General features: G+C 47.1%; 1 protein-coding gene across 1 annotated transcript in view; it reads right to left on the bottom strand.

Annotated features, from left to right (window-relative positions):
• Nucleotides 1-15,991, bottom strand: part of tmtc1 (transmembrane O-mannosyltransferase targeting cadherins 1) — a 38,630-nt gene extending 22,639 nt beyond the window's left edge. Inside the window, exons 1-5 of the mRNA XM_055155267.1 lie at nucleotides 15,605-15,991; nucleotides 10,118-10,295; nucleotides 2,688-2,761; nucleotides 2,129-2,156; nucleotides 489-634 (exon numbers count right to left, since the gene is read on the bottom strand). Coding sequence (XP_055011242.1) covers nucleotides 489-634; nucleotides 2,129-2,156; nucleotides 2,688-2,761; nucleotides 10,118-10,295; nucleotides 15,605-15,927 — 749 coding nt within the window. The 5' untranslated portion in view covers nucleotides 15,928-15,991. The remainder of the gene's footprint in view (nucleotides 1-488; nucleotides 635-2,128; nucleotides 2,157-2,687; nucleotides 2,762-10,117; nucleotides 10,296-15,604) is intronic.
• Nucleotides 15,992-16,377: the final 386 nt, after the last annotated feature.

Here is a 16,377-nt window from a genome sequence, read left to right as displayed (position 1 = left end):
GGACACTGGACATTTACTACAGGAATAAACAATTACATGAAATTTTAGATTTGACTTGAGTGAAATTAAACTAAACATTTTGGGACTTGATTTTACAAAGAGGAAGTGAGTTGTGTTTTGTTTCTGTATTTTAAAAATGTTTTTATGTAAACTTTGTTTCTTGTTGTAGAATGGGCTGAACTCATGTTTTTTGACCTTTCATTGAGTGGGTAAACCTGGGCTGGCACCATTTGTGTGCTTGTGGTCCAAGACAAGAAAAATTTGATGAAGGCTTTTTTTGCCGAAACGTTATTTTGTTTAAAATAGTATTTGGACCATCGGCCAACGAGTTTGCTATGCATTTTTTCATCTGATCTGTGTTTTGTTTCAGTCACATGTTTGAGTAAAATCTTTATTATTCGTCCGTCTCCATCTCCAGACAAAACGCCCTGTTCCACCCGGTGACGTCACGAGGTGGTGTTTCGCGCGTGAGTGACAGCGGGACTCACGAGAGCAGAGGCCTGCGAGAGACGAGCAGAGCGTCGTAGAGCAAACACACGCCGAACACCGTCACCCCCGTCTCCTTCACCAACATCGCACACGTCCCCAGAGCCAGGGAGACGACCAGACACACGGCGGAGGACGAGGACGGAGACGAAGAGAGAGACACGCTGTCCTCCTCCTAGAGAGGAGCGGGACGGAGAGAGAGACACGCTGTCCTCCACGCTCCTCAGAGAGACACGGAGAGAGAGAGAGAGAGAAGGAGGAGAGAGAGAGGATGAGAGGAGCGGAGGAGAGAGACACAGAACGCTCCTGAACAAACAGAGAGAGAGAGAGATGAGAGGAGAGACGGAGAGAGAGAGCTGTCCTCCTCCTGACGCTCCTGAGAAACAAACAGGAGACAGAGAGAGAGAGAGGAGATGAGAGGTGAAGAGAGAGACACGCTGTCCTCCTCCACGCTCCTGCAACAAACAGAGAGAGAGAGAGAGAGAGGATGAGAGGAGGACGGGACGGAGAGAGAGACACGCTGTCCTCCTCCACGCTCCTGAAACAAACAGAGAGAGAGAGAGAGGGGATGAGAGGAGGACGAGGACGGAGAGAGAGAACCACCGCTGTCTCCTCCACGCTCCTGAAACAAACAGAGAGAGAGAGGAGAGGGATGAGAGGAGGACGAGGACGGAGAGAGAGACACGCTGTCCTCTCCACGCTCCTGAAAACAGAGAGAGAGAGAGAGGGATGAGAGAGGGGACGGGAGGAGAGAGAGACACGCTGTCCTCCTCCACGCTTCCTGAACAGACAGAGAGAGAGAGGAGACAGGAGAGAAGACGGAGAAGAGGCTGAGAGAGAGAGACACGTGTCCTCCTCCACGCTCCTGAAAAAACAGAGAGAAGAGAGAGAGAGGGAGAGAGAGTTTCCTCCTCCACGCTCCTGCAACAAACCAGAGAGAGAGAGAGAGAGGATGAGAGCGGACGAGACGGAGACGAGAGAGAGACACGCTGTCCTCCTCCACGCTCCTTGAACAAAACAGAGAGAGAGAGAGAGATGAGAGGAGGAACGAGACGGAGAGAGAGACACGCTGTCCTCCTCCCGCTCCTGAACAAACAGAGAGAGAAGAGAGGAATGAGAGGAGGACGAGGACGGAGAGAGAGACACGCTGTCCTCCTCCACGCTCCTGAAACAAACAGAGAGAGAGAGAGAGAGAGGGATGAGAGGAGGACGGAGACGAGAGAGAACACGCTGTCCTCCCCACGCTCCTGAACAGAGAGAGAGAGAGAGAGAGAGGGATGAGAGGAGGACAGGGACGGAGAGAGAGAGACACGCTGTCCTCCTCCACGCTCCTGAAACAGACAGAGAGAGAGAGAGAGAGGGATGAGAGGAGGACGAGGACGGAGAGAGAGACACGCTGTCCTCCTCCACGCTCCTGAAAACAGAGAGAGAGAGAGAGAGAGGGATGAGAGGAGGACGAGGACGGAGAGAGAGACACGCTGTCCTCCTCCACGCTCCTGCGACGGACAGAGAGAGAGAGAGAGGAGAGAGGGATGAGAGGAGGACGGAGACGGAGAGAGAGACACGCTGTCCTCCTCCACGCTCCTGAAACAAACAGAGAGAGAGAGAGAGAGAGAGGATGAGAGGAGGACGGAGACGGAGAGAGAGACACGCTGTCCTCCTCCACACTCCTGAAACAAACAGAGAGAGAGAGAGAGGGATGAGAGGAGGACAGGGACAGAGAGAGAGATAGAAAGACACTGTCCACGCTCCTGCAAAAAGAAAGAAAGAGAGGGATGAGAGGAGAGAGAGAGTGTGAGAAAGAGAGAGACACTGTTCCTCCTCCACGCTCCTGTAACAGACAGAGAGAGAGAGAGAGAGAAAGAGGGATGAGAGGAGGAGAGAGAGAGACTGCCACTTCCACGCTCCTGCAACAGACAGAGAGAGAGGGATGAGAGGAGGACAGGGACAGAGATGGAGAGAGACACTGTCCACGCTCCTGCAAAAAAAAGAAAGAGAGAGAGAGAGAGAGATTAGAGGAGGAGAGAGAGAAACGCTGTCATATCAGAGGAGGAGGGAGAGAGAGGGATGAGAGAAGTGAGAGGAGAAGAGAGAGACTCTGTCCTCCACGCTCCTGTAACAGAGAGAGAGAAAGACAGAGAAAGAGGAGGAGGAGGAGGAAAGAGGAGAGAGAGGGAAGAGGAGGATGAGGAGGAGCTGACCTGGTGTAGCAGAGGAAGGAGAGGAGGAAGAGCAGCGCGGCCAAAACGTCAGCGCGACCAACAACCCCAGAAACCTGAAAACAAACAAAACAACAAAACAAGAATCACACCAGGAAACACAAACACACAAATAAAAACACAATCTGAACTTCACAAAACAACTAAACTTCACAGTGTGTGTATAGTGTTGTGTGTGTGTGTGTGTGTGTGTGTGTGTGTGTGTGTCTCAGAGGCGCAACTTTAAACGCAGTGAAAGTGAAAGTGTTTGCACAGGGACGTGTTGTTTAGTTTGAGTTTTGCTCGTAAAAAACAGAAGGACAAAGGTTCAACCTGAGACGGAGAGTTTGTTCAACTTGTTCTGTTGTTTCTGTTCTAGTTTATCTGAAGAACTGTTCATATGTGACGTTAACAGTCTGTTGTTCTTCTCTTCTGTTGTTTTTACTACAATTTGACTTTACACAGGAAATGTCGGCTCCTGATCTCTCATTTTATAAAATACATTTCACCTAAAAAGTGCCACTTATATATGTCTTTTTTTTCCTTCATTACTCATTTTTTTGGCTGGTGTGACTTGTATTCCAGAGCGACGTATAATCCCAAAAAACACAGTAAATAAAAGAGCAGGAGCCTTAGACGAGGAATACACGTCTATAAAACATAAACTACTCATGTTTAAGAACGAATTGATTGCAAAACTACGACATCCAAAAAAAAAAAAAAAAAAAAAAAGCATATTACGATTATGTTTTCACATTTAAACGAACAAAGAACAAGTAGAGCTACATAACACAATGTAGAGCAGTTTAATAATTCAATATCAGCATAAAAATAACAACATGAGCTGGACTTCATAAAACGATTAGCATCATGCTAACGTTAATGGAAATTTCCATAGAGATGCTAACGCTATTAGCATTTTATATTTTCGCGGGAATTTTAAACTATAAAATACGTTAAAGTGCAACACAGAGTGAGTGAACATGTTATGACTTTACAAGACTTACACACAGATATTTTCATGGGGTCAAAAGACAAAACTTTACACGAATTAAACATTTAACAAAAACTTTTGAAAATTCTAGAACAACATGGCGGCTAAGGAAGCTCAGAGAGGACAAAACAGATCAACTCAAAACAGAAATGTTGTTTATCCACTGGGGCAGAACAGAACAGTAAACAGATTTACTTTTAAAATGTAATCCCCTACAGATTACAGATTACATTCACCAAAATGTAGTTTGTAATATAATCCATTAAATTACTTAAAGTGAGTAATGTAATCTGAATACTTTGGATTACATGATATTGTGATGCTTTTTAAAACTACATGAATGTACCGACCACATCCTGAAAATTCATGTTTGTTCTTCAAATTGTCTGTTGAGCCCAAGTCTCCATGAACAGACTTTTGTTTTAATGTAGAGAAACAAAGACGAGGAAATCCTTAACATAAGAAGTTTTATGTGCTAAAAGAAAATAAAAAGTCCAGTCTTTCCTTAAGAAGATTAAAAATATTATTGATAAAGAAATGATTTTTATATGAGACACTGCTGCCTTCAATTACGTCCACCCTATTGTTAGTGTCATTTTTTTAGTCCTGGTTTAGTCCTGGTTTAGTCCTGGTTTTAGTCCTGGTTTTAGTCCTGGTTTAGTCCTGGTTTAGTCCTGGTTTAGTCCTGGTCAAAAAATGTGAAAACGGCAAAATCCCACAATGTAATCCATTTATTTCAACAAAGTAACTGTAATCCAATTACCACTCACTGAAACAGTAACTGTAACTGAATACAGTTACTCATCATTTGTACTCTGATTACTCTGGTACATGTAATCTGTTACTCCCCAACACTGACAGTAACAGACGTTTAATGAATCCAATTTGATTTATTCAGAGCAATAAATACGTGTAATTCCATCATCTCTTGGCGAGTGAAGAGGGCGGAGCTACAGGTTTAAAACACAAACACTTTTTTAAGTCAAACTGCAGCTTGAGTTTATGTTTTGATCATTTCTGAATTGTTGCTGTTTTAAAACAAAAACTGAACGGTGCTACAGGGAGCTGTGTGTGGATTACGACCAGTGTGGGGGAGTAACAGATTACATGTACCAGAGTAATCAGAGTACAAATGATGAGTAACTGTATTCAGTTACAGTTACTGTTTCAGTGAGTGGTAATTGGATTACAGTTACTTGGTTGAAATAAATGGATTACACCTGTTTTCACATTTTGGGCTATATCCCTTTTTTTTTCTTTTTTTGGGTAATTCCACTCATTGCTGGACTCTAAACCAGGTCTAAACCAGGATTAAACCAGGACTAAACCAGGACTAGGTCTAAACCAGGTCTAAACCAGGTCTCAAACAGGACCGTGTTTCCTCTTCTTCTATCAATAATATTTTTAATTTGGTTAAGTAAATCTGGACTTTTTATTTTCTTTTATCAGACAAAACATCTTATGTTACAGTTTCCTCGTCTTTGCTTCTCTACAGCAAATCAAGTAATCCAAAGTATTCAGATTACATTACAAACTACATTTTGGGGGATGTAATCTGTAATCTGTAGGGGATTACGTTTTAAAAGTAAACTTCCCAACACTGAATACGACACAGGTAGCAACAATTTAAATAGTTTTTAAATCATTAAAGTTTCTGTCCGTTTTTTGTAATTTGGGGTTTTTGTGTTTTTACAGTTCGATATTGTCCTGTCGTTGTTTGTGCTTTTTTTTCCGGTCACTTCCCTTTTCTCGAGCTTGTCCATTTATATTAAATAAATCACCTAAACTGCATCTCCGGCTCCGGACTTTTATTACCACGGCTGTAATAATATGAAGAGGTTTTGTTGTTGTTTTCATTTTTAATCCCACAGATCTGACGCTGGTGACTGTCAGCCAGACCACGCCCCCCTCCTGCCCCCCCTCGTCCCCCCGCGGGCACGCCCCCCTCCTGCCCCCCCTCGTCCCCCCCCCCCCCTCGCCCCCCTCCCCCCCGGGCACGCCCCCCCTCCTGCCCCCCTCGTCCCCCCGCGGGCACAGATGGCACACAGGCTCCTCTCAGACTCGCCTGGGCCCTGGTCTGCGCCCGTATGTGCGACAGAGACGAGAGCCAAGAACGACAGAACAGAAAGAAAAGAGAGAGAGACGAGAAGGAGAGAGAGAGAGAGGGAGGGAGGGAGAAGGAGCCAATTCAGAAAGAAACAGGAGATCAGAGAGAAAGACACACAGAGAAGGAGAGACATGAAAGGAGGGAGGAGAGAGAGAGACACAGAGAGGGAGGAAGAGAGAGAAGGAAGGAGGAGAGAGTGAGAGGGAAGAGAGAAAGAGAGAGAGAAGGGGGAGAGGAGAAGAGGAGATGAGAGAGAGAGAAGGACAGAAAGAGAGAGACAGAGACGCAGAGAAGGAGGAGAGAAAAAGGGAGAGAGAAGAAAGAAGAAGAGAAGATTGATGAGAGAGACAGAGAGGGAAGAGAGAGAGAGAGGAGAGAGACAGACACAGAGAAGGAGGAGAGAAAAAGAGAGAGAGGAGGAGGGAGGAGAGGAAACAGCTGCTCTGCTCTGGTGTCGAGTTTCATGAGTCTGGATCAAATAACATCAGGAGAAGATCCGACACTAAAGTCACACAAACGACACACAAACATCACACAAACGACACACAAACATCACACAAACGACACACAAACGACACACAAACGTCACACAAACGTCACACAAACGACACACAAACGACACAAACGACACAACACACAAACGTCACAAAACGAACACAAACGACACACAAACATCACACAAACGTCACACAAACGACACACAAACATCACACAAACGACACACGAACGACACACAAACGTCACACAAACGTCACACAAACATCACACAAACGACACACAAACGACACACAAACGTCACACAAACGACACACAAACGTCACACAAACGTCACACAAACGACACACAAACATCACACAAACGACACACAAACATCACACAAACGACACACAAACATCACACAAACGACACACAAACGACACACAAACGACACACGAATCACACAAACGTCACACAAACGACACACAAACGACACACGAACGACACACAAACATCACACAAACGTCACACACAAACGACACACACAAACAACACAAACGTCACACAAACGACACACAAACACATCACACAAACGACACACGAACGTCACACGAACATCACACAAACGTCACACAAACGACACACAAACATCACACGAACGACACACGAACGACACACAAACATCACACAAACGTCACACAAACGACACACAAAACATCACACAAAACGACACAGACACACACACGACACACAAACGACACACAAACAATCACACAAACAACACACAAACATCACACGAACGACACACAAACGACACACGAACGTCACACAACACAACAAACGACACACGAACGACACACAACATCACACAAAACGACACACAAACACGACACACAAACATCACACAAACGACACACGAACGTCACACACGAACATCACACACAACACGACACACAAACATCACACAAACGACACACAAACATCACACAAACGACACACAAACGACACACAAACGACACACAAAACATCACACAAACGACACACAAACGTCACACAGAACGTCACACACGAACGACACACGAACGACACACAAACGACACACAAACGACACACGAACGTCACACAAACGACACACAAACACACAAACGACACACAACATCACACAAACGTCACACACACAACACACACACAACGACACACAAACGACACACAAACATCACACAAACGACACACGAACGTCACACGAACATCACACAAACGACACACAAACATCACACAAACGTCACACAAACGACACACAAACGACACACAAACGTCACACAAACGACACACAAACATCACACAAACGACACACAAACGACACACAAACGACACACAAACATCACACAAACGACACACAAACGTCACACAAACGACACACAAACGACACACGAAACGACACACAAACATCACACAAACGTCACACAAACGACACACAAACGATCACACAAACATCACACAAACGACACACGAACGTCACACGAACATCACACAAACGACACACAAACATCACACAAACGTCACACAAACGACACACAAACGACACACGAACGACACACAAACATCACACAAACGACACACAAACGACACACAAACGACACACAAACATCACACAAACGACACAAGAACGAACGTCACACGAACATCCACAAACGACACACACAAACATCACAAAAACGTCACACAAAACGACACACAAACATCACACAAACGACACACAAACATCACACGAACGTCACACGAACGACACACACGAACGACACACAAACATCACAAAAACGTCACACAAACGTCACACAAACGACACACAAACGACACACAAACGACACACGAACGACACACAAACATCACAAACGTCACACAAACGACACACAAACGACACACAAACATCACACAAACGACACACAAACGTCACAACGAACACAACAAACGACACACAAACATCACACAAACGACACAAACGAACACAAACGACACACAAAACGACACACAAACAAACGACACACACAACGTCACACGAACGTCACACGAACGACACAACACACAAACGACACACAAACGTCACACAAACGTCACACAAACGACACACAAACATCACACAAACGACACACACAAAACACACACACAAACGACACACACACACAACGACACACAAACGACACACACGAACACACACACGACACACGAACGACACACACGAACGACACACGAACACACACGAACGACACACAAACATCACACAAACGACACACAAAACGACACACAAACGAACACACAAACACACACGACCGACGACAACGAACGACACACGAACGACACACGAACGTCACACACGAACGACACACACACGAACACACAAACGACACACAAACGACACACGAACGTCACACAAACGACACACAAACATCACACTAAAGTCACACAAACTGTTTTCAGATCAGAACGGTGTCGGTTCCTGCACCAGTTCCACGGAGAACCAAAGATCTTACGGTAAACGAGCCGCGTTCAAACTTCAGCAAATCGATACGATATTTTCACGATGTGCATCTCACGGTTCGATATTTATTGGGATATTTTGTGGAGTGAAATTCGAACAAAATGTGAATGTGACTTTTTCCTTTTAAAAACGTCCTGACGAGACTTTGTTTTTGTCAAAGTCCAAGATGTTTCTTCATGTATTTGGCAGTGAAACGGAGCAAAGGATCATGGTCTTTGTAGTTCCCTCTGGTTTTGGAGCTACATCGCTGCACTATAACTTAAAAAACTTCGCTATTCGACATTGTGCCGGCTCACGATATTATTGAGACTATTGAAATATTGTGATATCGTATCGTCAAGTTATTTTTACGTTTCTCGTTGGAAAAAACAACTGAGTTTTAGTTGGTTCCCGTCAAGAAACAACTTTTCTGTTCCCGAACACTCTGATGTTTGGCATGAACACGTCAGTTGGAAACACGGCAAAAACTGGAGGGTTAAAATTTCAGGGCAAAATATTTCAGAGTTGTTTTTAACACAAAACATGTCATTTTAAATGTGTTAAATGTGGGTTCAAGTTGGAGTTATTTGGCAGAGTTGATATGGTTGAAGTGAATTCAACTTCCCTCAGTGTTAATTCAACTTTCCTTAGTGTTAATTCAACTTTCTCTAGTGTTAATTCAACTTTCCTTAGTGTTAATTCAACTTTCTCTAGTGTTAATTCAACTTTCCTTTAGTGTTAATTCAACTTTATCTAGTGTTAATTCAACTTTCTCTAGTGTTAATTCAACTTTCTCTAGTGTTAATTCAACTTTCTCTAGTGTTAATTCAACTTTCCTTAGTGTTAATTCAACTTTTCTCTAGTGTTAATTCAACTTTCTCTAGTGTTAATTCAACTTTTCCTTTAGTGTTAATTCAACTTTCCTCAGTGTTAATTCAACTTCTACTAGTGTTAATTTAACTTTACCTCAGTGTTAATTCAACTTCATCTAGTGTTAATTCAACTTCCTCCAGTGTTAATTCAACTTTATCTAATGTTGATTTGACCCCTCCTAGACCAGTTTGAACCAGTTTTATTCATAATTTCATCTTAAATTAACTCAAATAAACTGTAAAAATAAAACCCCTCTGTGTCTTGTTTAGTTAAATCAGGATAACTCTACAAAGTGTTATCCGTTTACTCTCAAAACATTAATATAACTCTGGATTCGAGGTTAAACAGGAACTTTGAGACACTGAGAAAATGTTAAAGTTGATTCTGTGAGAGTCGATTTTAACACTCCGCTTTTTACTCTGAAGGAGGAAGAGGATGAGGAGGATGAAGAGGAGGAGGAGACTCACGGCCTCGGTGTGGACGGGGTGCGCGGCGAACAGCAGCGCCGCCAGCAGAGCCGCGCCGTCGTCGGAGAAAACGCAGCGGCGACACGTGACCAGCAGGAGGCAGGAGACCAGCGCGTGAAGACACACGTTCACCAGGTGGAAGTACAGAGGAGCCATCCCAAAGAGCCAGATGTTCAACCTGAGAGACACGACGGGAGCCACGGGAGCCAGAAGAGCCACGGGAGGAGACAAGGAGGAGACAGAGGAGCCACAGGAGCCACGGGAGGAGACAGAGGAGTCACAGGAGGAGTCAAAGGAGTCAGAGGAGGAGACAGAGGAGCCAGAAGAGCCACAGGAGGAAACACAGGAGGAGACAGAGGAGCCACAGGAGACAAAGGATCCAGCGGAGGAGCCACAGGAGGAGACAGAGGAGCCGCAGGAGGAGCCAGAGGAGCCACAGAAGACAAAGCCACGGGAGGAACCAGAGGAGGAGCCACAGGAGGAAACAACAGGAGAAGACAGAGGAGCCACAGGAGACAGAGGAGCCACAGAAGGCACAGGAGGAGACAGAGGAGGAGCCAGAGGAGCCACAGGAGACAGAGGAGCCAGAGGAGGAGACAGAGAAGGAGAAAGAGGAGCCACATGAGGAAACACAGGAGGAGACAGAGGAGCCACAGGAGACAGAGGAGCCACAGAAGCCACAGGAGGAGCCACAGGAGACAGAGGAGCCACAGGAAGCCACAGGAGGAGACAGAGGAGGAGCCGGAGGAGCCACAGGAGGAGCCAGAGGAGCCACAGGAGGAGCCACAGGAGGAGCCGCAGGAGAAGCCGCAGGAGGAGCCAGAGGAGCCACAGGAGGAGCCAGAGGAGACAGCGGAGCCACAGGAGACAGTGGAGGAGCCAGAGGAGCCAGAAGATTCACAGGAGCAGACAGGAGCAGACAGGAGCAGACAGGAGCAGACAGGAGCAGACAGGAGCAGACATTAATACCCCACAGAAGAATAATTCCACAGTTTTCTGATCTGTTCTGATCATCGTTGTGTTTTTTTTGTTTTTGTTTCATTCACACGTTTAACTCCCAAACCCCGCGACTCTGTTCCACCTCGTGATGTCATGAAGTGCTCCTCTGCGTTTTTTAAACTCCACACACCTTCACTAGACTCACGTGGATCGTTTCAGTCAGTGTGGAATGTCTTCACCGACCTCGACTGAACTGACGAGAAAAAGGAGCCGAGAACGTGAAATCTACCACTTCATGACATCACCAGGTGGAACACGTAAACAGACGGAGAATAAAGAGTTTCTCAAACATGTGAGTGAAACAAAACCCAAGTCCAGCTCTGTTTTCGAGGTCAGATCAAGATTAGAAAATGATTTAAAGCCCAAAGGAGTCAGTTTTGAGTCAGTTTTGATTCTAACAAAAGTCCCACCGCTCGTTCTCGTTCTTTCTTTTTCTCTTTCTCTTTTTTTTTTTTTTTTCTCGTTAGGTTGGGGTTGAAGTCGTGACGGGTCGAGCGTTCGTGCGTCTGAAGTTTCCTCTCCAGAGTCTGAAGAATAGTTTGGCTCCGGCTCCTTCCTCTGATCCGATCTGAGCCGGGGAGCCTCCCTCCCGACGCTCGCCTCATGGACTGTGTACAAAACGGACACATCTGACCCTTTAACTGCCACGTTCCAAACACAGACCCAGTTTAAAAACAAACAAACAAAAAAAACGTGTTCTAAGTGAGCGTGACGTCTCCACAGCGTTCAGCTTCACTCAGATTAAACTCCGATTACGGTTTACAGGAGTGAATTTGGAGGCAGATTCTAAATTATGAAGAGGATTTTTTAACAGACAAAATAGCGAAAAAAACCAAACAAAAAAACAAAAAACACGAGAGTCGTTTGGTCTTCCAATAATTTGTTTTTAGGTTCCTTTTTTCAGACCAAGAGTTTGTTTTTTTCCTGACAGTTTGTTCTGCTCCCTGCGCTCTTCTTCAGAGTCTTCTTCAGAGTCTTCCTCAGAGTCTTCCTCAGAGTCTCCCTCAGAGTCTTCAGAGTCTCCCTCAGAGTCTTCCTCAGAGTCTTCCTCAGAGTCTTCTTCAGTCTCCCTCAGAGTCTTCTCAGAGTCTCCTCAGAGTCTTCTTCAGAGTCTTCCTCAGAGTCTCCCTCAGAGTCTCCCTCAGAGTCTTCCTCAGCGTCTCCTTCAGAGTCTCCCTCAGCGTCTTCCTCAGAGTCTCCCTCAGAGTCTTCCTCAGTGTCTTCCTCAGAGTCTTCTTCAGAGTCTTCCTCAGAGTCTCCTTCAGAGTCTCCTTCAGAGTCTCCCTCAGAGTCTTCTTCAGTCTCCCTCAGAGTCTTCTTCAGTCTCCCTCAGAGTCTCCCTCAGAGTCTTCTCCAGAGTCTTCTTCAGAGTCTTCCTCAGAGTCTCCTTCAGAGTCTTCCTCAGAGTCTTCTTCAGAGTCTTCCTCAGAGTCTCCTTCAGAGTCTCCTTCAGAGTCTCCCTCAGAGTCTTCTTCAGTCTCCCTCAGAGTCTCCCTCAGAGTCTTCCTCAGAGTCTTCTTCAGAGTCTTCCTCAGAGTCTCCTTCAGAGGCTTCCTCAGAGTCTTCTTCAGAGTCTCCCTCAGAGTCTCCCTCAGAGTCTCCCTCAGAGTCTTCCTCAGAGTCTTCCTCAGAGTCTTCCCTCAGAGTCTCCCTCAGAGTCTCCTCAGAGTCTCAGAGTCTCCCTCAGAGTCTTCCTCAGAGTCTCTCAGAGTCTCTCAGAGTCTCCCTCAGAGTCTTCCTCAGAGTCTCCCTCAGAGTCTCCCTCAGAGTCTCCTCCCTCAGAGTCTCCCTCAGAGTCTTCCTCAGAGTCTCCCTCAGAGTCTTCCCTCAGAGTCTCAGAGTCTCCTCTCAGAGTCTCCCTCAGAGTCTCCTCAGAGTCTCCTCAGAGTCTTCCTTCTCAGAGTCTCCTCAGAGTCTCCAGAGTCTTCCCAGAGTCTTCCCTCAGAGTCTTCCTCAGAGTCTCCCTCAGAGTCTCCTCAGAGTCTCCCTCAGAGTCTCCCTCAGAGTCTTCCTCAGAGTCTCCCTCAGAGTCTCCCTCAGAGTCTTCAGAGTCTCAGAGTCTCCTCAGAGTCTCCTCAGAGTCTCCTCCTCAGAGTCTTCCTCAGAGTCTTCCTCAGAGTCTCCCTCAGAGTCTCAGAGTCTTCCTCAGAGTCAGAGTCTCCCTCCTCAGAGTCTCCTCAGAGTCTCCTCAGAGTCTCCCTCAGAGTCTCCCTCAGAGTCTCCCTCAGAGTCTCCTCAGAGTCTTCCTCAGAGTCTCCTCAGAGTCTCCTCAGAGTCTTCCTCAGAGTCTTCCTTCAGAGTCTCCCTCAGAGTCTTCAGAGTCTCAGAGTCTTCCTCAGAGTCTCCTCAGAGTCTCCTTCAGAGTCTCCCTCAGAGTCTCCTCAGAGTCTCCTTCAGAGTCTCCCTCAGAGTCTTCCTCAGAGTCTCCTCAGAGTCTTCCTCAGAGTCTCCTCAGAGTCTCCTCAGAGTCAGAGTCTTCCTCAGAGTCTTCAGAGTCTCAGAGTCTTCTCTCAGAGTCTTCCTCAGAGTCAGTCTTCAGAGTTTCCAGGTGTGTGAGAGTAAAAAAGCCCCTCGTCATGTTGCCACCAGGACTGCAGGTGGCAGTGTCGTCCTGACTTCACCGAGAGGAAGACAGAGACAAAACCAACTGAGCGAGACAGAAACATCACGAGACTCCGACGAAGACTCCGACAAAGACTCCGACGAAGACTCCGACGAAGACTCCGACGAAGACTCCGACGAAGACTCCGACGAAGACTCCGACGAAGACTCCGACGAAGACTCCGACGAAGACTCCGACGAAGACTCCGACGAAGACTCCGAGACTCCGACGAAAGACTCCGACGAAGACTCCGACGAAAGACTCCGACGAGACTCCGACGAGGTCCGACGAGGACTCCGACGAAGACTCCGACGAAGACTCCGACGAAGACTCCTACGAAGACTCCTACGAAGACTCCGACGAAGACTCCGACGAGACTCCTACGAGGACTCCGACGAGACTCCGACGAAGACTCCGACGAGGACTCCGACTACGAGGACTCCGAGGACTCCGACGAAGACTCCGACTCCGACGAGACTCCGAAGACTCCGACGAAGACTCCGACGAGGACTCCTACGAGGACTCCTACGACGACGGACTCCGACGAAGACTCCGACGAAGACTCCGACGAAGACTCCGACGAGGACTCCGACGAGGACTCCGACGAGGACTCCGACGAGACTCCGACGAAGACTCCGACGAGGACTCCGACGAGGACTCCGACGAGGACTCCGACGAAGACTCCGACGAAGACTCCGACGAAGACTCCGACGAAGACTCCGACGAAGACTCCGACGAGGACTCCGACGAGGACTCCGATGAAGACTCCGACGAGGACGAGAAGTCGATGAAGAGCAGTCGAAACTGTCAGATATGAAACTCTTGGTCTGAAAAAATAACCTAATAACATAAGTTAGCTATGTCCATTTATATATATATATATATATATATATATATATATATATATATATATATATATATATATATATATAGTCGTTGTGTCCCAAATCAATGAAGAACTCATCGATACTGAAACTAAAAACGAAACTACATCCTCATTTTTTTTGCAGATATCGATACTAAAAATCTTTCCTGAATGAGTTTAGAACGACCTGGACCTGGACCAGAACAAGAATAAAACAGAGACTAAAATACACACATGGACCTGGTTTAGTCCTGGTTTAGACCTGGTTTAGACCTGGTTTAGACCTGGTTTAGACCTGGTTTAGACCTGGTTTAGTGTGGAAAATTACAGGAGATTGTCTAAAAAAAGAGGGTTTTATTTTCACCGTGGGATCAGAATCAGTATCGGGTATCGAGTATCAAGTCTGTTCTTTAGTATCGATAATGAGTCTGAAATTCGTGACTTAACGTTGTCACGAATTTCATAAAAATCAGGGCAAGGCCCAAATTCCAGAGCGATTCTAAAGAGTATTTCTTTCTCCAGGCTGAAGAGACTGAAGAGCCCCAGGACCTGATCCAACAGTCACAGGGTTCAGACCTGGTTCAGACCTGGTTCAGACCTGTTTTAGTCCTGGTTCAGTCCTGGTTCAGACCTGGTTCAGTCCTGGTTTAGACCTGGTTCAGACCTGGTTTAGACGTGTTGTAATCTTGTTTTAGTCCTGGTTAAATCCTGCTTCATTCCTTGTTTAGTTCTGGTTTAGTCCCAGGTCAATCCGGGTTAGTCCGAGTTAGTCCTGGTTCAGTTTCTGGGTTAGTCCCGGGTAAGACCTGGTTTAGTCCCTAGTTCAGTCTGTGGTTTAGATCTGGTTGAGTCCTGGTTTAGTCCTGATTCAGTTCCAGTTTAGTCTTGGTTTAGTCCTGGTTTAGACCTGGTTCAGTCCTGGTTTAGACCTGGTGTAGACCTGGTTCAGTCTCTGGTTTAGTCCTGGGTTAGTCCCAGGTTAGTCCCGGGTTAGTCCCGGTTCAGTCCGGGTCAGTCCCACCTGAAGGACAGGATGCAGAACGGTCTGTAGGACTTGTGGCTCGTGTTGTCGTTCATCCGTTTGCCCCAGAAGTCGTTCCTGAACACGGCCCCGAGTCCGGCCCCGGGCCGCACGTCCGGGTTGTTGACGATGGCCCACACGTCGTCATGGACCAGTTCCCCGCGCACCGAGTTCCCGTAGCAGAGCGCGCACAGCGCCGCCACCGCCGCGTACCGCCCCGCCGCCGCCGCCGCGCGCACGGCCGAGCGCACAGCCTCCTCCCCGGGCACGACGCGCGGCCCGAGCCGCCGGAGGAGCCGCGTGTCCCGGGCCGGAGCCGTCATGTCGTCCCCGGGGAGGGCCGAGGCAGAGCACCGGGGGCAGCGACCGCGTCCATCCCGCTCCAGGTGAACCGAGGACTGGGGGACGGCGGCGGGGAGACGGAGCCGCAGAGCCCGAGGAGGGAGGAGCCGAGGCCGCGTCACCGAGCAGCGCGCACCGCCCCCTCCGGAGCTATTTATAGAACACAGCTGGATGTCCTCACCGCGCCGCTCCAAGACCTGGGTTAGACCTGGTTTAGATCTGGGTTAGACCTGGTTTAGTCCTGGTTTAGATCTGGGTTAGACCTGGTTTAGTCCTGGTTTAGATCTGGGTTAGACCTGGTGAGATTTACCCGAGCACAACATCTGGAAGGGCATCTGACACATCACAACATCTGCAGATTCACTAAACCAGGTCTAAACCAGGACTAAACCAGGTCTAAACTAAACCAGGACTAAACCAGGACTAAACCA

Source organism: Boleophthalmus pectinirostris, unplaced genomic scaffold, assembly GCF_026225935.1.
Source record: "Boleophthalmus pectinirostris isolate CB_2022bp ecotype Guang Dong unplaced genomic scaffold, ASM2622593v1 HiC_scaffold_2, whole genome shotgun sequence".
NCBI classification, from domain to species: domain Eukaryota; kingdom Metazoa; phylum Chordata; class Actinopteri; order Gobiiformes; family Gobiidae; genus Boleophthalmus; species Boleophthalmus pectinirostris.
Note: the sequence above shows the minus strand (reverse complement) of the source record. Positions and strands in the feature narration are given on the sequence as shown.